The sequence below is a fragment of the Lynx canadensis genome, chromosome B4 (assembly GCF_007474595.2).
Source record: "Lynx canadensis isolate LIC74 chromosome B4, mLynCan4.pri.v2, whole genome shotgun sequence".
Classification (NCBI taxonomy): Eukaryota; Metazoa; Chordata; class Mammalia; order Carnivora; family Felidae; genus Lynx; species Lynx canadensis.
The window spans coordinates 79985173-79997532 of NC_044309.1; the positions used below are offsets into that span (position 1 = coordinate 79985173).

Here is a 12360-nt window from a genome sequence, read left to right on the forward strand (position 1 = left end):
GGTAGCAGCTTGGCATGTCCTCAGGATGTAATGGGTTCCCCTCTTGCACATGCTCACGTGCAGCAGCCCTCGACAACCGGGGCTCCGGCTCCCCTCCAAAGGTAGAGGCTGCCAGGGGGCCGCGCTTCCTCTAACAGACCACGTGCACTCAGCAACCCACCTAAGCACAGACCCCCACACTCGGTCCTCCACGTTCCCCCGGCTGTCAGTGCCGCATCGATCTCACTAGCTCCGCAGCTCTTTAGGGGAGACAAAGGGGGAGGCAAAACAGCCCGGCTCCGGGCTTGCCCAGCACACGGAGAGGCAACATTCCTGGGAGAAGAGTTATGAGCAATAATGATGAGCTCATCTGAATGAGGGCCATGCGGGCGTACCCCCTGACACACTGGAGGGAAACAAAAAGCAAGACGCAGTTGTTTAGGAGCGGGGGCGCGGGCGTCCAAACCCTGGAGCCGCGCCTTCTGCGGGCCCCGGGCAGAGACAAAGTGGCGCGAGGGTGCGGGAGCTGCTAGGAAAGGGAAGGAAGGGGGCAAGCAGTCCCAGGCTTCGGAGGTGGGAAATAAATAATGTCCAGAAGGGGCTGGCTCTGAAGTGGACCAAATGGCTCTCCTGTCCCATGTTTATGGGGTCATGGACCATTAAACCAGCCAACCTACAGATGTCTTCATAAGACTTTACGAGATTAGGCTGGGGAGACCCTATAACTCAGCAGCAAGAAGGGAAAACGAGAGGGAAGAATTGCAGATAAGAGATGTGGAAACGAGGCCTCAGCCTTCGGGGGGCGGGGGGCGATTGCAGTTCAGTGGGAGGAGGTCTGGCTTCTGGAACCCCTCTGGCTTCCTCACCCTACTTCCGCGAGAGTTTCTGCCTGTCTCCATTAGATTGAAAAGCGCATCAGGCTTTTACTAATTAATAATTATAAACTATTATTTAACATACTTTCCTCCTAATCCAACTTCCAGTTGCTACCTACCCCCACCCCACCACGTTCCTGACCCACAATCAGGTCCTCAGAGAAACAGTTTCTTTGGCACTTGTGAAGCATATTAGAAAAGATAATAAAATAGCTATATTTACAAGCTCACGCACATTGGGATTTTCAAGCCTGATTTAGATGGTCAGTATGGTTTTCCACAAATTTTCATAACCAGGAGCGGACTCTTCTGGGGGTCCCTGGGAGGCTGAAGGCTAATATTTACTCTCTGGGCCACTAGCATAGCGCTGAGTGCATCCAGAGACCAGGAAGGCAGTCTCAACAGGTTATTAGGGAATAGAATAGGGAACAGGATACATGGTCTCTTATTCCCTCAGGCTTGCGCCACCCTGTGGCGATTTGCAGAAAGTCAGAGACCAACAATCCTCAGGAAAAAAGCCCTTGTTCTGGAAGTCTCGCAGCTCTTTCGGAAAGGCATTTGTGACAACTAGTTGACATTCCAGGGCCCAAGTTAAGGAACGGTGTCAGACCCACATCTTCAAAACCACCACTCAGGATCCATATTTGAAAAGCAACCATTTATTAGAACCAATACAAGAGTATGAAAAGAGGGAAAAGAGGGTGGAAGAGGGGGAGAGAATGAGGTCTGCATCAATGTCAGTTGTGGAAACACATAAATTGCCTACTTTTAAACATTTACATTTAAAAGGCGAACATATATATATATCACTTATCCTAAAAAAATAAAAAAAATGAAAAGCAGACATGTTTGGCTGAACTAAAACCAAGAAACACAACCAAAACTCCCCCACAAACCAAAAAGATCCATAGAGAATTCAACTTCCCATTTTTCCACTTAGAAATCTGGCTACCAAGTGTGACGTGTTTTGTGACTCAGGATGGGACAGAGTGCGGAAAGAAGCCCAGCCTCTTGAGTCTCTCGGACCCCATCCTGTGAGAAAGGGCAAGGATCTGCTGGGCCACGGGTGAGTCAACTCCTGGCTACTTGGCAGGAGGCAGGAGGTCAGACTGTGCGCTCTCCACCCTCCAGAACTCCACAGAACCACCTGGTGCCACCAGCGCTGAGTGAACAAAGTCCACAGAGCGCAGAGAACCGGAATGTGACTGCAGCAAGGGGCCAGGACCTTGTGCTTTTCCATGGGTTACACATCTAGGGCCAAAGAGAGGGGAAAGGAGAAAGAGCCCTGTGGGGAAGAGGAGCTGGCTGAGCCCACATCTGGGCAAGTAGAAATAGTGTCCAAAGTTTTCCCAAACCGGAGGAAAAAGAGGTCAAGGTCAGATTCAGACTGTGGACACTGAGAAAAAGAGGACAAATGCGTACAGTAAGTTGGATGAAGCTTTAAGGAGTATCACTGCCTCATTCTGAGTGTTAAATGTATCTCTAGACAAAAACTTTCCCACAGCGGCTCTTTTGGTAGGGGATGGATAAAGTGGTTATGTTTATTGAACCAGCTGGTTCCTATGGAGAGGCGAGGGTGCAGTGATTCCATTCAGGGGGCAATAAAATCAACGCTATAAATTCAGCCCACTGTGTTCATTTTGCTCCTGAGACAGCTGGAGTCTGCTCCAATCCCATGGGGAACAGGACCTTAACACCCAACCTGCAGAAACAAGCAATAGCGTCCCTGCCTCGTGGTTCCCTAATCCAATACTCTTGGGTCTGGAACAGCCTCTCTTCGTGGATGCAAGACATAGAAAATACTAAGTGCCTTCCCCCATGACATCCTAAGTCTGGACTATTAAGACTCCAACATTCACAAAAACACTGTCAACATCTGAACTAGCAGCTTTGATGAGGGGTGGGGGTGGGGGGCAGAGAACTTGCCGAGGTCACTGGCAGTTCCAACCTTGGGACAGCTCAGTGAGGACTAAAGCCCGTGTCAGCCCTAGACTTTAGACTTCGGCTCAAGGCATCCTCCAGCGAGGACCCTACGGTACTCTACCAACTTTGATTTACAATGCCTCACAACACCCCTGTGAGGTAGGTCAGTATCATTAACCCCATTTGACAGATGGGGAACTGAGGCATTGGAAGGAGTGACTTGCCCAAGGTCAGCCATTATGAATCAGTTGAGGAGGTTGGCACACGTAGTCAGCATCCACTCAATTCTTGTTCCACTCCCCAGGGGATTTTACTTCTTAGGGCGCACTTGCAAGCAAAGGAAGTCAGCAGGTATACCTTACACTGCAAACTAGATGATCTCCATCAACCCACAAGTATTAACAGAGGGCTTATTCTTTATCTGGCATAACACAAGGAAGCTTGGAGACACAAACTGCTTCTGAAAGTCACGTGTTAATGGATATTCTGCAAATAAAATTCCATTTCAAGCATTAAAGGCATGAATTCTTTCATAAAGAAATATTCACTTTATCGTTAAGAGGTGAAGGACTAAGTCACGCTGATTTCCCAGAGTTCTGTGTGAGAACCCCTACTCCTAAATCCTGAAATTCAAGAACAAAACCTCATTTAAACAAGAACTTTGTCCCCAGCGGTGATCTTGATCGTGCGTGGAGTTGCAAGGTTGGGAGGGGAGGGGGTGGGGGGCAAGATTAGCAACAACAGTGCCGGTGGCAGCAGCAGTCCCTATGGGATGAGGCAGGAGGCAGGGATCCTTCTGCTGCCACTGTCCTTCCCCTCAATGGCCACAGGGCATCTTTCCAACTTTCTGTCCCAGCCCAACCTCAGGAGTTGCAGTATCTTCATGAATGGCTCTCAAAATTAAGGATATGAATGGTGACCCCTAGTTTTCCATTCAGGGAGAAGGGATGAAGTGTTCTCTAGAACTACTTGTAAGACTCTCGTAATATTCCTTAAAATCCTGACAGGGGCCTAACTTTTTGACAAAAGAAAGCTAAAAGGAAAAGCACTTTCCCCCCTCCTTTGGACTATGGCTGGACTCTGGTAGTAATGATTATGACCCTTGTCCTAAAACTAGGGGGAAAAAAACTAAATACACAGTCAGTCCTAGCTTTGAATCAAATCCTAAAGCTACTGGAAACTGCAAAACACGGACTTGAGCCTTAAAAGTGCTGTGACACAATTAAACTCTATCTTCTCGGGTCTCCTTAAAGAATCTCCAGGCAGGAAGCCCCTCTTTTCCTCTGTGCCCCCACTCACAGTAGCCAGAGTAGCTGGACTCTTAACATACCTCAGAAGCTCAAAGAATGATTTGCCAACACACATGGTATAATGTCCACCAGGGTTACTCTAATGCCAGGAAGGACTGACCATCCCAAGATCTAAATATACACCTTTTTTTACTCCTGACCAACACTGGACAAGCCCAGGTGATGGTAATATTCAAGACTGATTAAAATGACAATGACAGTTCAGGTTCAGTCTGTTTGGAATTCATCAAAAAGTGTGATGAACTGGCCACTGGCGCCTAGATCAACTGTGAGGTCATACTTGTCAATGCCAGGGGACACAGACAGCTCTAGCGCGCGTGCACACTCGCTCTCTCTCACTCACACACAAACAGACTGGCAAGATAAAAAGTTCATTGCATTCAATTTAGCCTAATTTCTTGATAATAGTTTCCTATTAGATTTTCCGATTAATACTGATGGCTCTTACCTAGGCTGTGATAATTAGGTTTTGATCTATTGTGACATTAATGATCACAATCAGTTGACTTTGAAATTGTCTTAATTAATGGCTCTTCCCTCCTCAGCTGCCTCCAGTGCAGGTTCTATCCCCTCCCCCCACCGCCGTGTTTTAACTCTTTCTTACTGATCCCAGAGACAAATAGCAGTGGAGGATCACTTTCCATAAACCAAGATTTTAAGCTATTTTAAAACATTTCTCTGACAGAAGAACAATACGAGATGACGAAATGAGGATCCGGATGAAAAGGCAAGAGAATGTGCTGTCAAGGCATAGAAAAAACTCCATGTTAGAAAACCACCAAAGTCAAGCATGATGTTATAGAGTGGCAATGACAAGCTGAAGTCACTCTAAAAAGACAAGATGAGGTAGTTTACAATTCAAGAAATCCAGCACAAGCACAAAGAAATTAGAATTGTCTTTATGAAGCTATCCAAAGAACCTGCACATTGTAATTTTCCAGAACAGTTACTCTTCATTCCTGGGAATTCTACCAAAGTTAGTCAATTCTCAGTTACCCAGGCAGCGAAAAGTATCTTTTTCTTGTGGTTATACGGTTCAGAACGGAGAATTTTCTTATGGGTAAACTGGTTCTTAACAGGGCTAGGCCTCACCCTCGACTTCCCTAGATTAATTATATCCGAAACTTCAGGTTATGTGCATTTCCAGGACAGAAATCACCACCCTGTACTGTTAAATAAAACTACACTGCACAGAATACATGGCTCACATGTTAGATGTGCCCCAAGCCTTCTCTGTGGCTAATCTCTTGTCACTGAAAAGTATGTCCTTGTTTCAGAGTTAAAGCCAACCTCACGTTAATTCTTCCAAAAGGGATGAGAAAATGAAAAAGGTGTCACCAACTCTGATGGCAATAAGTGTTACAGAACCCACAATAATGTCACCAACACTGAACTGGATATGCAACACAGATAATACGCTTTCCACAAACAAGGATTCACTAGATCTTAAGAAATACTTTGGCAAAGAGCCTAAAACAGGGATCAAAATGAGGGGTTCTCAATCCCCACTCACCTGTTTTCTCTCTCAGCGACAGCATTTCTAACCAACCTTCAGTTATCCTTATCTTCTGGAATAAAGCAAGTCCTTGTTGTAGTCCATCTATGGCCAGTTAGCTCAGTTCATCCAAGGTCACAGGTCTTTTCCACGTATGAATCAACTGTCACCCTCCTACTGCCCCCAAGTCAGAAATGTGTCCCCATTTATGGTATTTATTACACTGAACTATTCACAATCAGTTCATCCCACATCAGCATCAAAGTTAAGGCCAGAGACTGCATCTTCTTGAACTTTGTACCCCCAAGGCCAAAAAAATGCTTGTTGAATAAAAAGAATGTTGACGTACACTCAGGTGGCTGGAATATGGACAGTTCAATACAAATCCACTATTATTAATTGGGTGGGGACACTGATTTCTGAGCATATACTCCTGGATGCAACGCTGGTAATCTGTTTTTGAAAACTGTTACGATTAGCGGTAAAGCCAGCATCAAACTCGAATACACTGGATCCAGACCATTCCTCTCTCCACCCTGCCACAGGTATGCTTATCTGGTGGTTCGATTACAAAGGTACAGATCGCAACAGTGTGATTTTTACTCTAAGAATCTAAACCAAAAGGATGGAATCATGGTGCAAAATGAGCTTTTCCTTTGACCTCATTTGTGAGAAACAACTTCCCCATTTCAAATCTGATGACGTAACTCTTCCTGGGGTTCTCATGGCATTGCGAAGTAGTATTTTAGGCCCTCAAATTCAAACCCTAAGGGCAAAAACTGCTCCCCAGCCCAGACACAAGATAGATCCCTCTGACCCCTGACCATTTAGGTGAGCTGGACTAAATGCCAACCCAACAGAATCACAAGATGAAAATCCCAAGCACCTTCCCAAAAGCCCTAGGATCTGACCTGAACAGGTGGAAAATGGCCTCCAGGAGGCCAGCTATAAACAGAAATGAAGAGAGTTAAGAATAACCTAACTGCCCAAGCTATGGAAACAGGACTAATCTTTCATCACCAATCAAAAGCAGTTCACACATATGGCTGTAAGACAGCCAAGGACCACCTAGACTTGTGAGCATCAAGGAACACCACCGGCTCAAATGCTCCCTTGAGCAGATAAAAACTGGACTGCAGAGGGAAAATGATACGGCCCTCTCCAGGTTAAAAATGGGTGCTTCCATCAGGACCGATGTTCCTAACAGCTAATCCTAACATGAGGGCATTGGCCCAGAGCTCAGGGCTCAGAAAAGCAGCTACCCTGACCTTGGTAAACTCTGCTGGGCAAGACTCTGCTACTTTCTGTGGAAAGGAAGGTCCTTGAATGTTGATTACAAGAAGAAATTCAGCATCAGAAAGAGGTTTTGAAAGAAGACTAAACACGGGAAAAACATATTTCGAGTACCTGAGACCTAGATGTTTAGGAGTGCTTAGCCCATGGCTACTAACTCTTCTGAGGAGAAAGCCCCATGAAAACAGGTTTCCCTTTGAGACTGCAATTCTGCAAGGGCCAGCACAGCTACTCAGCACTAACAAATGCCGGGGCACAGGCGGGCATCTGGTTTCTTTTCTGTTGAGGGCTGAAATCAATACTGGCCCCTGGCTCCCTACATTCCTACCGAAGCAGCTGTGGGTAGTCAGGGAAAACAACAAAAATCGTGCTGGCAGCACTCAGTACAAGACCATGATTCAATAAACTGTGAACAGAAAACATGGAGTGAAGAGTAAGGTTTTAAAGGGCTGATGAGTTGTAGATGATACTTCCTTTGTTAAAAGAAAATCAGGTTTTGATGAGTATCTTAAATATTACCTATAACCACGGCAACCACATGCCCCAGGTTTCTCAGGACCAATCTCAGCACAAAATAATTCCATGGTGTTCTTTGTCCAATGCTAGGTCTTGGTCTTAAAAATACCGTCACTGTAGTTTACAGGCCCACTGCTCCTGGGAGGCACACTGGCTACATGGATAAGGGGTGATTTTCTCCACCTGCAAATCAACAGACCCAGATCACCTCCTGAGGGGCTCTGGCCTACTTTTGTCTTATTCTTGTCTACCCTAATTGATATTCTTGGCTCTTTGTAGGACAAATTTGTTTCCTGACCATCCTTTCTTTCTTTTAGATGCCCATCAGATTAAGTACTAAGCAATTATCTAGCACTTGATCTAGACCTTGAATTCTTTCAGAGTAAAGAAAGATGGAGATAAAAACTCCTACCCACTTGAGCTATGGGTTAGGAGTTCTCACCCAATCACATTACCATTCAGAAGGATTTTCCTGGATGACTTAAACCAAAAGCTTCATTGTTCCAGTCTGTCATGTCACTGCAGCAACAGCTGTCTTCTCAACTGTGCAGTATAATTTTTGACATAATTTATACAAGCACACAGAATTCAATCAGCAGCTGAGCAGGAAAGCAATGGTAACAAATGCTATGAATGGGTATATGATTTGCATATTATTCAGCTCATCTGTGGACTGGAGCAATCTATCCATTCCCCCGATTACTCTGAATCATCTAGAAATGGCTGAATGCTCCTGGCCAGACAGCTACATGTTTTAAAAATCAAAAGCAACAACAAAAACAACCTCAATGGCTGGTGAACTCTAGAGTTAAGGCTATTTCAAGCATTTATTCTTAATTCCTCAGCTTTGGACTGGGACACAGATGCTCATAACCCTGCTATTTCCTTACTTTTAGTCTTGTTTCTCTAGCCACCCTCCCCCCCCCCCCAACTGAAAGAAAATGGTTAAAGAGAATTAGGGCATTTCTTGGGGCACAAAGGCAGAAGGATATGGTAATAATCTCTCAATATAATGGCAAAGCAGGAGGAAGCCAAAAGTGAAATCTTTTGCTGAGTAGGGACAGAAGGTTGTGCCAGCATGCTAATGCCAGGGCCTGTCACTCTAAGGTGATAGTCTTCCACAGAAATGCATTTTTAAAAATAAGATACAACAAAGAGTTTGAGGGTGGAAAAAGGGAAGAGTATTATAATACTTTGGGGACTCTTGGTGGCAAATCCAGGAGTCAACAAAGCAGGAAATTTAGGACTATAAACACTATGAATATTTAAAATTTGATGTTGTGGCCGATGGCTCCCCTCCAAGAATTCCCCACTGAAAATAATGGCATGGAGGGGACACTTGGGTCCACGGAGAAGTGAGAGTCAGGTCTGAAGCCTCTTTGGTAACAGGAATGCTTTGGGAGGCCACAAAAGTTGGCAGGGCTGGAGGGTGCCTAGCACCTTGGCACAAGCAAGCACCAGGCAGTCACTCACACCTACATAAATATATAGTCCAAATGTGAGGGATGGAAGGAAATAATACATATATACCATATGTGATAATAAAGACAATTATATCCTACCCCATCATCCTCATGTACTAATAGCTAAAAATCTCCACAGTTAATATTCTTGTCATTGTATGACCGACTACACCACCTTGCAGAAGTAGAATCAAGGATTGATAAGAAACAAGGCCAAAAGTCCTGGAGCTAAGAGTGCCTTGACAAATTTGAGTGTAAAATTTCAAGTCCTCCAAAGGATGGAGCTATTCTGGGAGGATGAGTGGGGATGAACAACAGAGGGTGGCCCAGAAGACCACACCAGGAACCCTGTATTCTACTGGGTAGAGCTGAATGAGGTTGGGAAAGCCCCAACAGGTAGGCAGTTGCTATTGGCTTTTTAAAAAGATGGGAACATCTTTTCCATCCCAACATCTCAAAACAAAAGCTAGCTGGTCATCAACATGTTCTAAGAACCAAAGCAAGAAACCAAAATTCATCATCATTATAACAAAATCCCCCAATCTAAAAAGTAACTAACCCTGAAAAGATCAAGACTCTAAGATGTTTAAAAAGTTAAAACTCATCTTGAGGTCACAGGGGAGCAGAAGGAAGAGATCAGGGCAAAGGAAAAAATTGTGGGAATTACACACAGTATGTAAATGCCTGGTCTTCACAGAGAGACACTTATCATGAATCAGACCATCAGTTATGTTACAAGAGAACCAATACCAACATTTCTCCTGTGGAGCACAGTGATAAGCACATTTTTTATGGATGTGTTTAGGATAGAACAGGGTGGGCAGAAGGGAGAGGAGGCAGGGAGGTGAATGTATTATATACAAAGAGAAATGACAGAGACCACCCCCTCCTTTAGCTCTTTGCTGTTTCTTTCTCTTTGTTTTCCGCGTCCTCAGGATAGGCATGCCACGTCAGTCTCTCTTCATAAAATGCTATCACAATCTGTGGACATTTTACATTAGCTTCTTTTGCAAGAACCAGGTCTGCTTCATCTGTGTCTTTCCTGGAGAGAGAGAATACGAGACTTAGAAGGAGAGGAAGAATGAGAGATAATCTATCTAAACCAAGGTTTATGTTGTTATATGGATTTAACGGACTTGATTTCCTCTCCATCTTGATTTCAAGGTGAGAAGGACCCTAACAGCTCAATATTTTCAAGGAGAAATTCAAGTAAATAAAAATTACCAGGGAGTATCATTTAACTACCACATCAGACAGAAACAGAAGTCTTCAGCTAGAACTTAGATGAAAAACAGAAGGCTTAATCAAAAGGCTGAAAATGAAATTATATAAATTTCGCTCCTGTAATTCTGATTTGTGTGTATGAGCATGTGAGTGAACACACGATCAAACCTACATTCAGTCCTATTGATTATGCACAGATTGATCAACCCAGTTTCTGGATCATCTGAGTGAAAAGGTCTTAACCTTCCTCATCTTGTGGCCTTTTAAACACTCATTGTCCTTTTGGAGAGAACTATGGATTGGAATAATAAGAAAACAGAAATTTAAGTCAGCAACAGTACTTATACAAGGGAGAATAAAGGAGAATGTAAAATTTAGTCACTAAAATGAAATGTAGGAATTAACTGCAAATTTCAATTATCCAAGTTTACAAAGGCTCTACTACCATGTAGGACAGAAAAACACAGCAAGTCTTAACCAGGATTCCAAATCGAGAAAAAAAATATTTTAAGTTAAAATTCCGCCGACATTTGAGCAAAGACAACTACCTCCTTTTCTAGAAAACGGAGATATTTAATTCATAGAGGTAAGTATTACAGATGAAAAGAGGAGGGGAAAACACACAGCTCAGAGCAGATACTCAAATTTGGACTGCGGTGGGGAAAAAAAGCTAGTTAATAGAATGTAAATCGTGTAACGCATATGGCTGAGTGGGAAAAGCAGTCAATACAGCTCCTTACTTCTGACAGAGTATAATGATTCTTCAAATCTAGGCTTCTGGGTAATTTACCAGCAAAATTTCGATCAGATAAAATATTAAACCTTTTGATTCTACAACTTTTAAGGTAAATTAGCTTCCTCAGCAGCAATGCGGCATGAAGCCTCTATTTAGAGACCAAGCTTAAATCACAAGCCCAGAATACTTGGAAACAGAGAGGTGGTGAGGGCCACACCATAAATCACCCTGTCTTTAAGAAACCAAATTGAGGGGAAGTAACTACACTTTCCTCTAAGAGACATTCCCTCCACCGGATGAAATAACTTATGCTTTGGCTAGTATTAGTCTTAAAGCTTTTTGTTGAGATTATTTTTCTCTTTTAGACATCATTCAGTTGTTTTGATCCTCAGTGATGGCAGAAAGCCTCACTCAACTCCCATCTCATGGCCACAGGCTCATGGTCTGATGGTAAGTGATTCAGAACTGTGTAAATAAATGGTTAGGTCATGTCTATAGGGTTCCTACCTAAAGCTACCTTAGGTATTGGGGCTAATGTAATTTGGCTTAATACCAAAGCTTGGGAATATCTTAAATTCATTCTCGATCATAATTCCCGTTAATACTAATAGGTGATATGAGCCAAAGATCTTTGACAATCAAAATTCTTTGTTGGGAAATACTCGGTCTTCCCTATCTTCCATACAAACTCAAGTCACTGGCAAAGAAACACAATTGTACACTGAGGCCCAATCTCTCTCACCATTTCATTAGGAACATTAAATCGCCACAGGAATCTGTCGCCCCAATGATCTTTTCTGGTTCCAGTCCTCTCTCAAAGCCCCGAGCGATATCATTGCTCTGCTATAAATAGAAGATAAAGAAAGTTTACAGCTTGGAGAAGAGTAAAAAAAAAACCCTGTTTCTCAGCTCAACAAAGCACAACCTAAGTTCATTTTGTCACCAATTCAAAGAATTCTTAGAACTTAAGAAATACAATAGTGGGCCAGCCAGTGACAGTGATGCTAAGAGGTATTTTTGTAAGAAGATGCAGTTGTCTTTCTAATACTCCTTCACAGGATTAGGAAATGGCCCCCAAAACTCTTTCATATCCCGTAAGACATCCTGAAATCATCATCTAGGAACTCATCTAACCCTGTAATCAAACCTCCTTAATATTATGAATTGACTACCCCTACAATGCTGCTTCCAAGATGATAAACAAGTCCATGCTTACCTGAACTAAACCCTTTTTCGCTTTATAAACTTCAAATATACCACCTCTTAATTTTTTAGACATTTAGTTTAACAGTGACCGATATTTCTAATACTTTTTTTCTTTAACATAGTCCTCTATATGTATGAAAGAACAGCGGTAAGAATGATTCAAGGCAGTACCATAAAACAGCAAATTTCTTTCAGAGCTCACATACTGCAATACCCACATGCTTGGAGAAGAGGGCCCGGTCTATGCCCATCCCTTCCTGAAGGAGAGAACAGAACTGTTCATTAGAGAACAGAACTGGACAGTGATTTAAAACAAACTGATCATTTTCTAGATTACTCA

General features: G+C 43.4%; 1 protein-coding gene across 3 annotated transcripts in view; it reads right to left on the bottom strand.

The window, feature by feature from the left end:
- Window positions 1–1495: 1495 nt before the first annotated feature.
- CBX5 (chromobox 5) overlaps window positions 1496–12360 on the bottom strand; it is a 45381-nt gene continuing 34516 nt past the window's right edge. For all 3 annotated transcript variants that reach the window (XM_030322800.1, XM_030322801.1, XM_030322802.1), the window contains 2 exons: window positions 11557–11657; window positions 1496–9896 (listed from right to left, as the gene is read on the bottom strand). In XM_030322800.1, coding sequence (XP_030178660.1) covers window positions 9746–9896; window positions 11557–11657 — 252 coding nt within the window. In that variant the 3' untranslated portion in view covers window positions 1496–9745. The remainder of the gene's footprint in view (window positions 9897–11556; window positions 11658–12360) is intronic.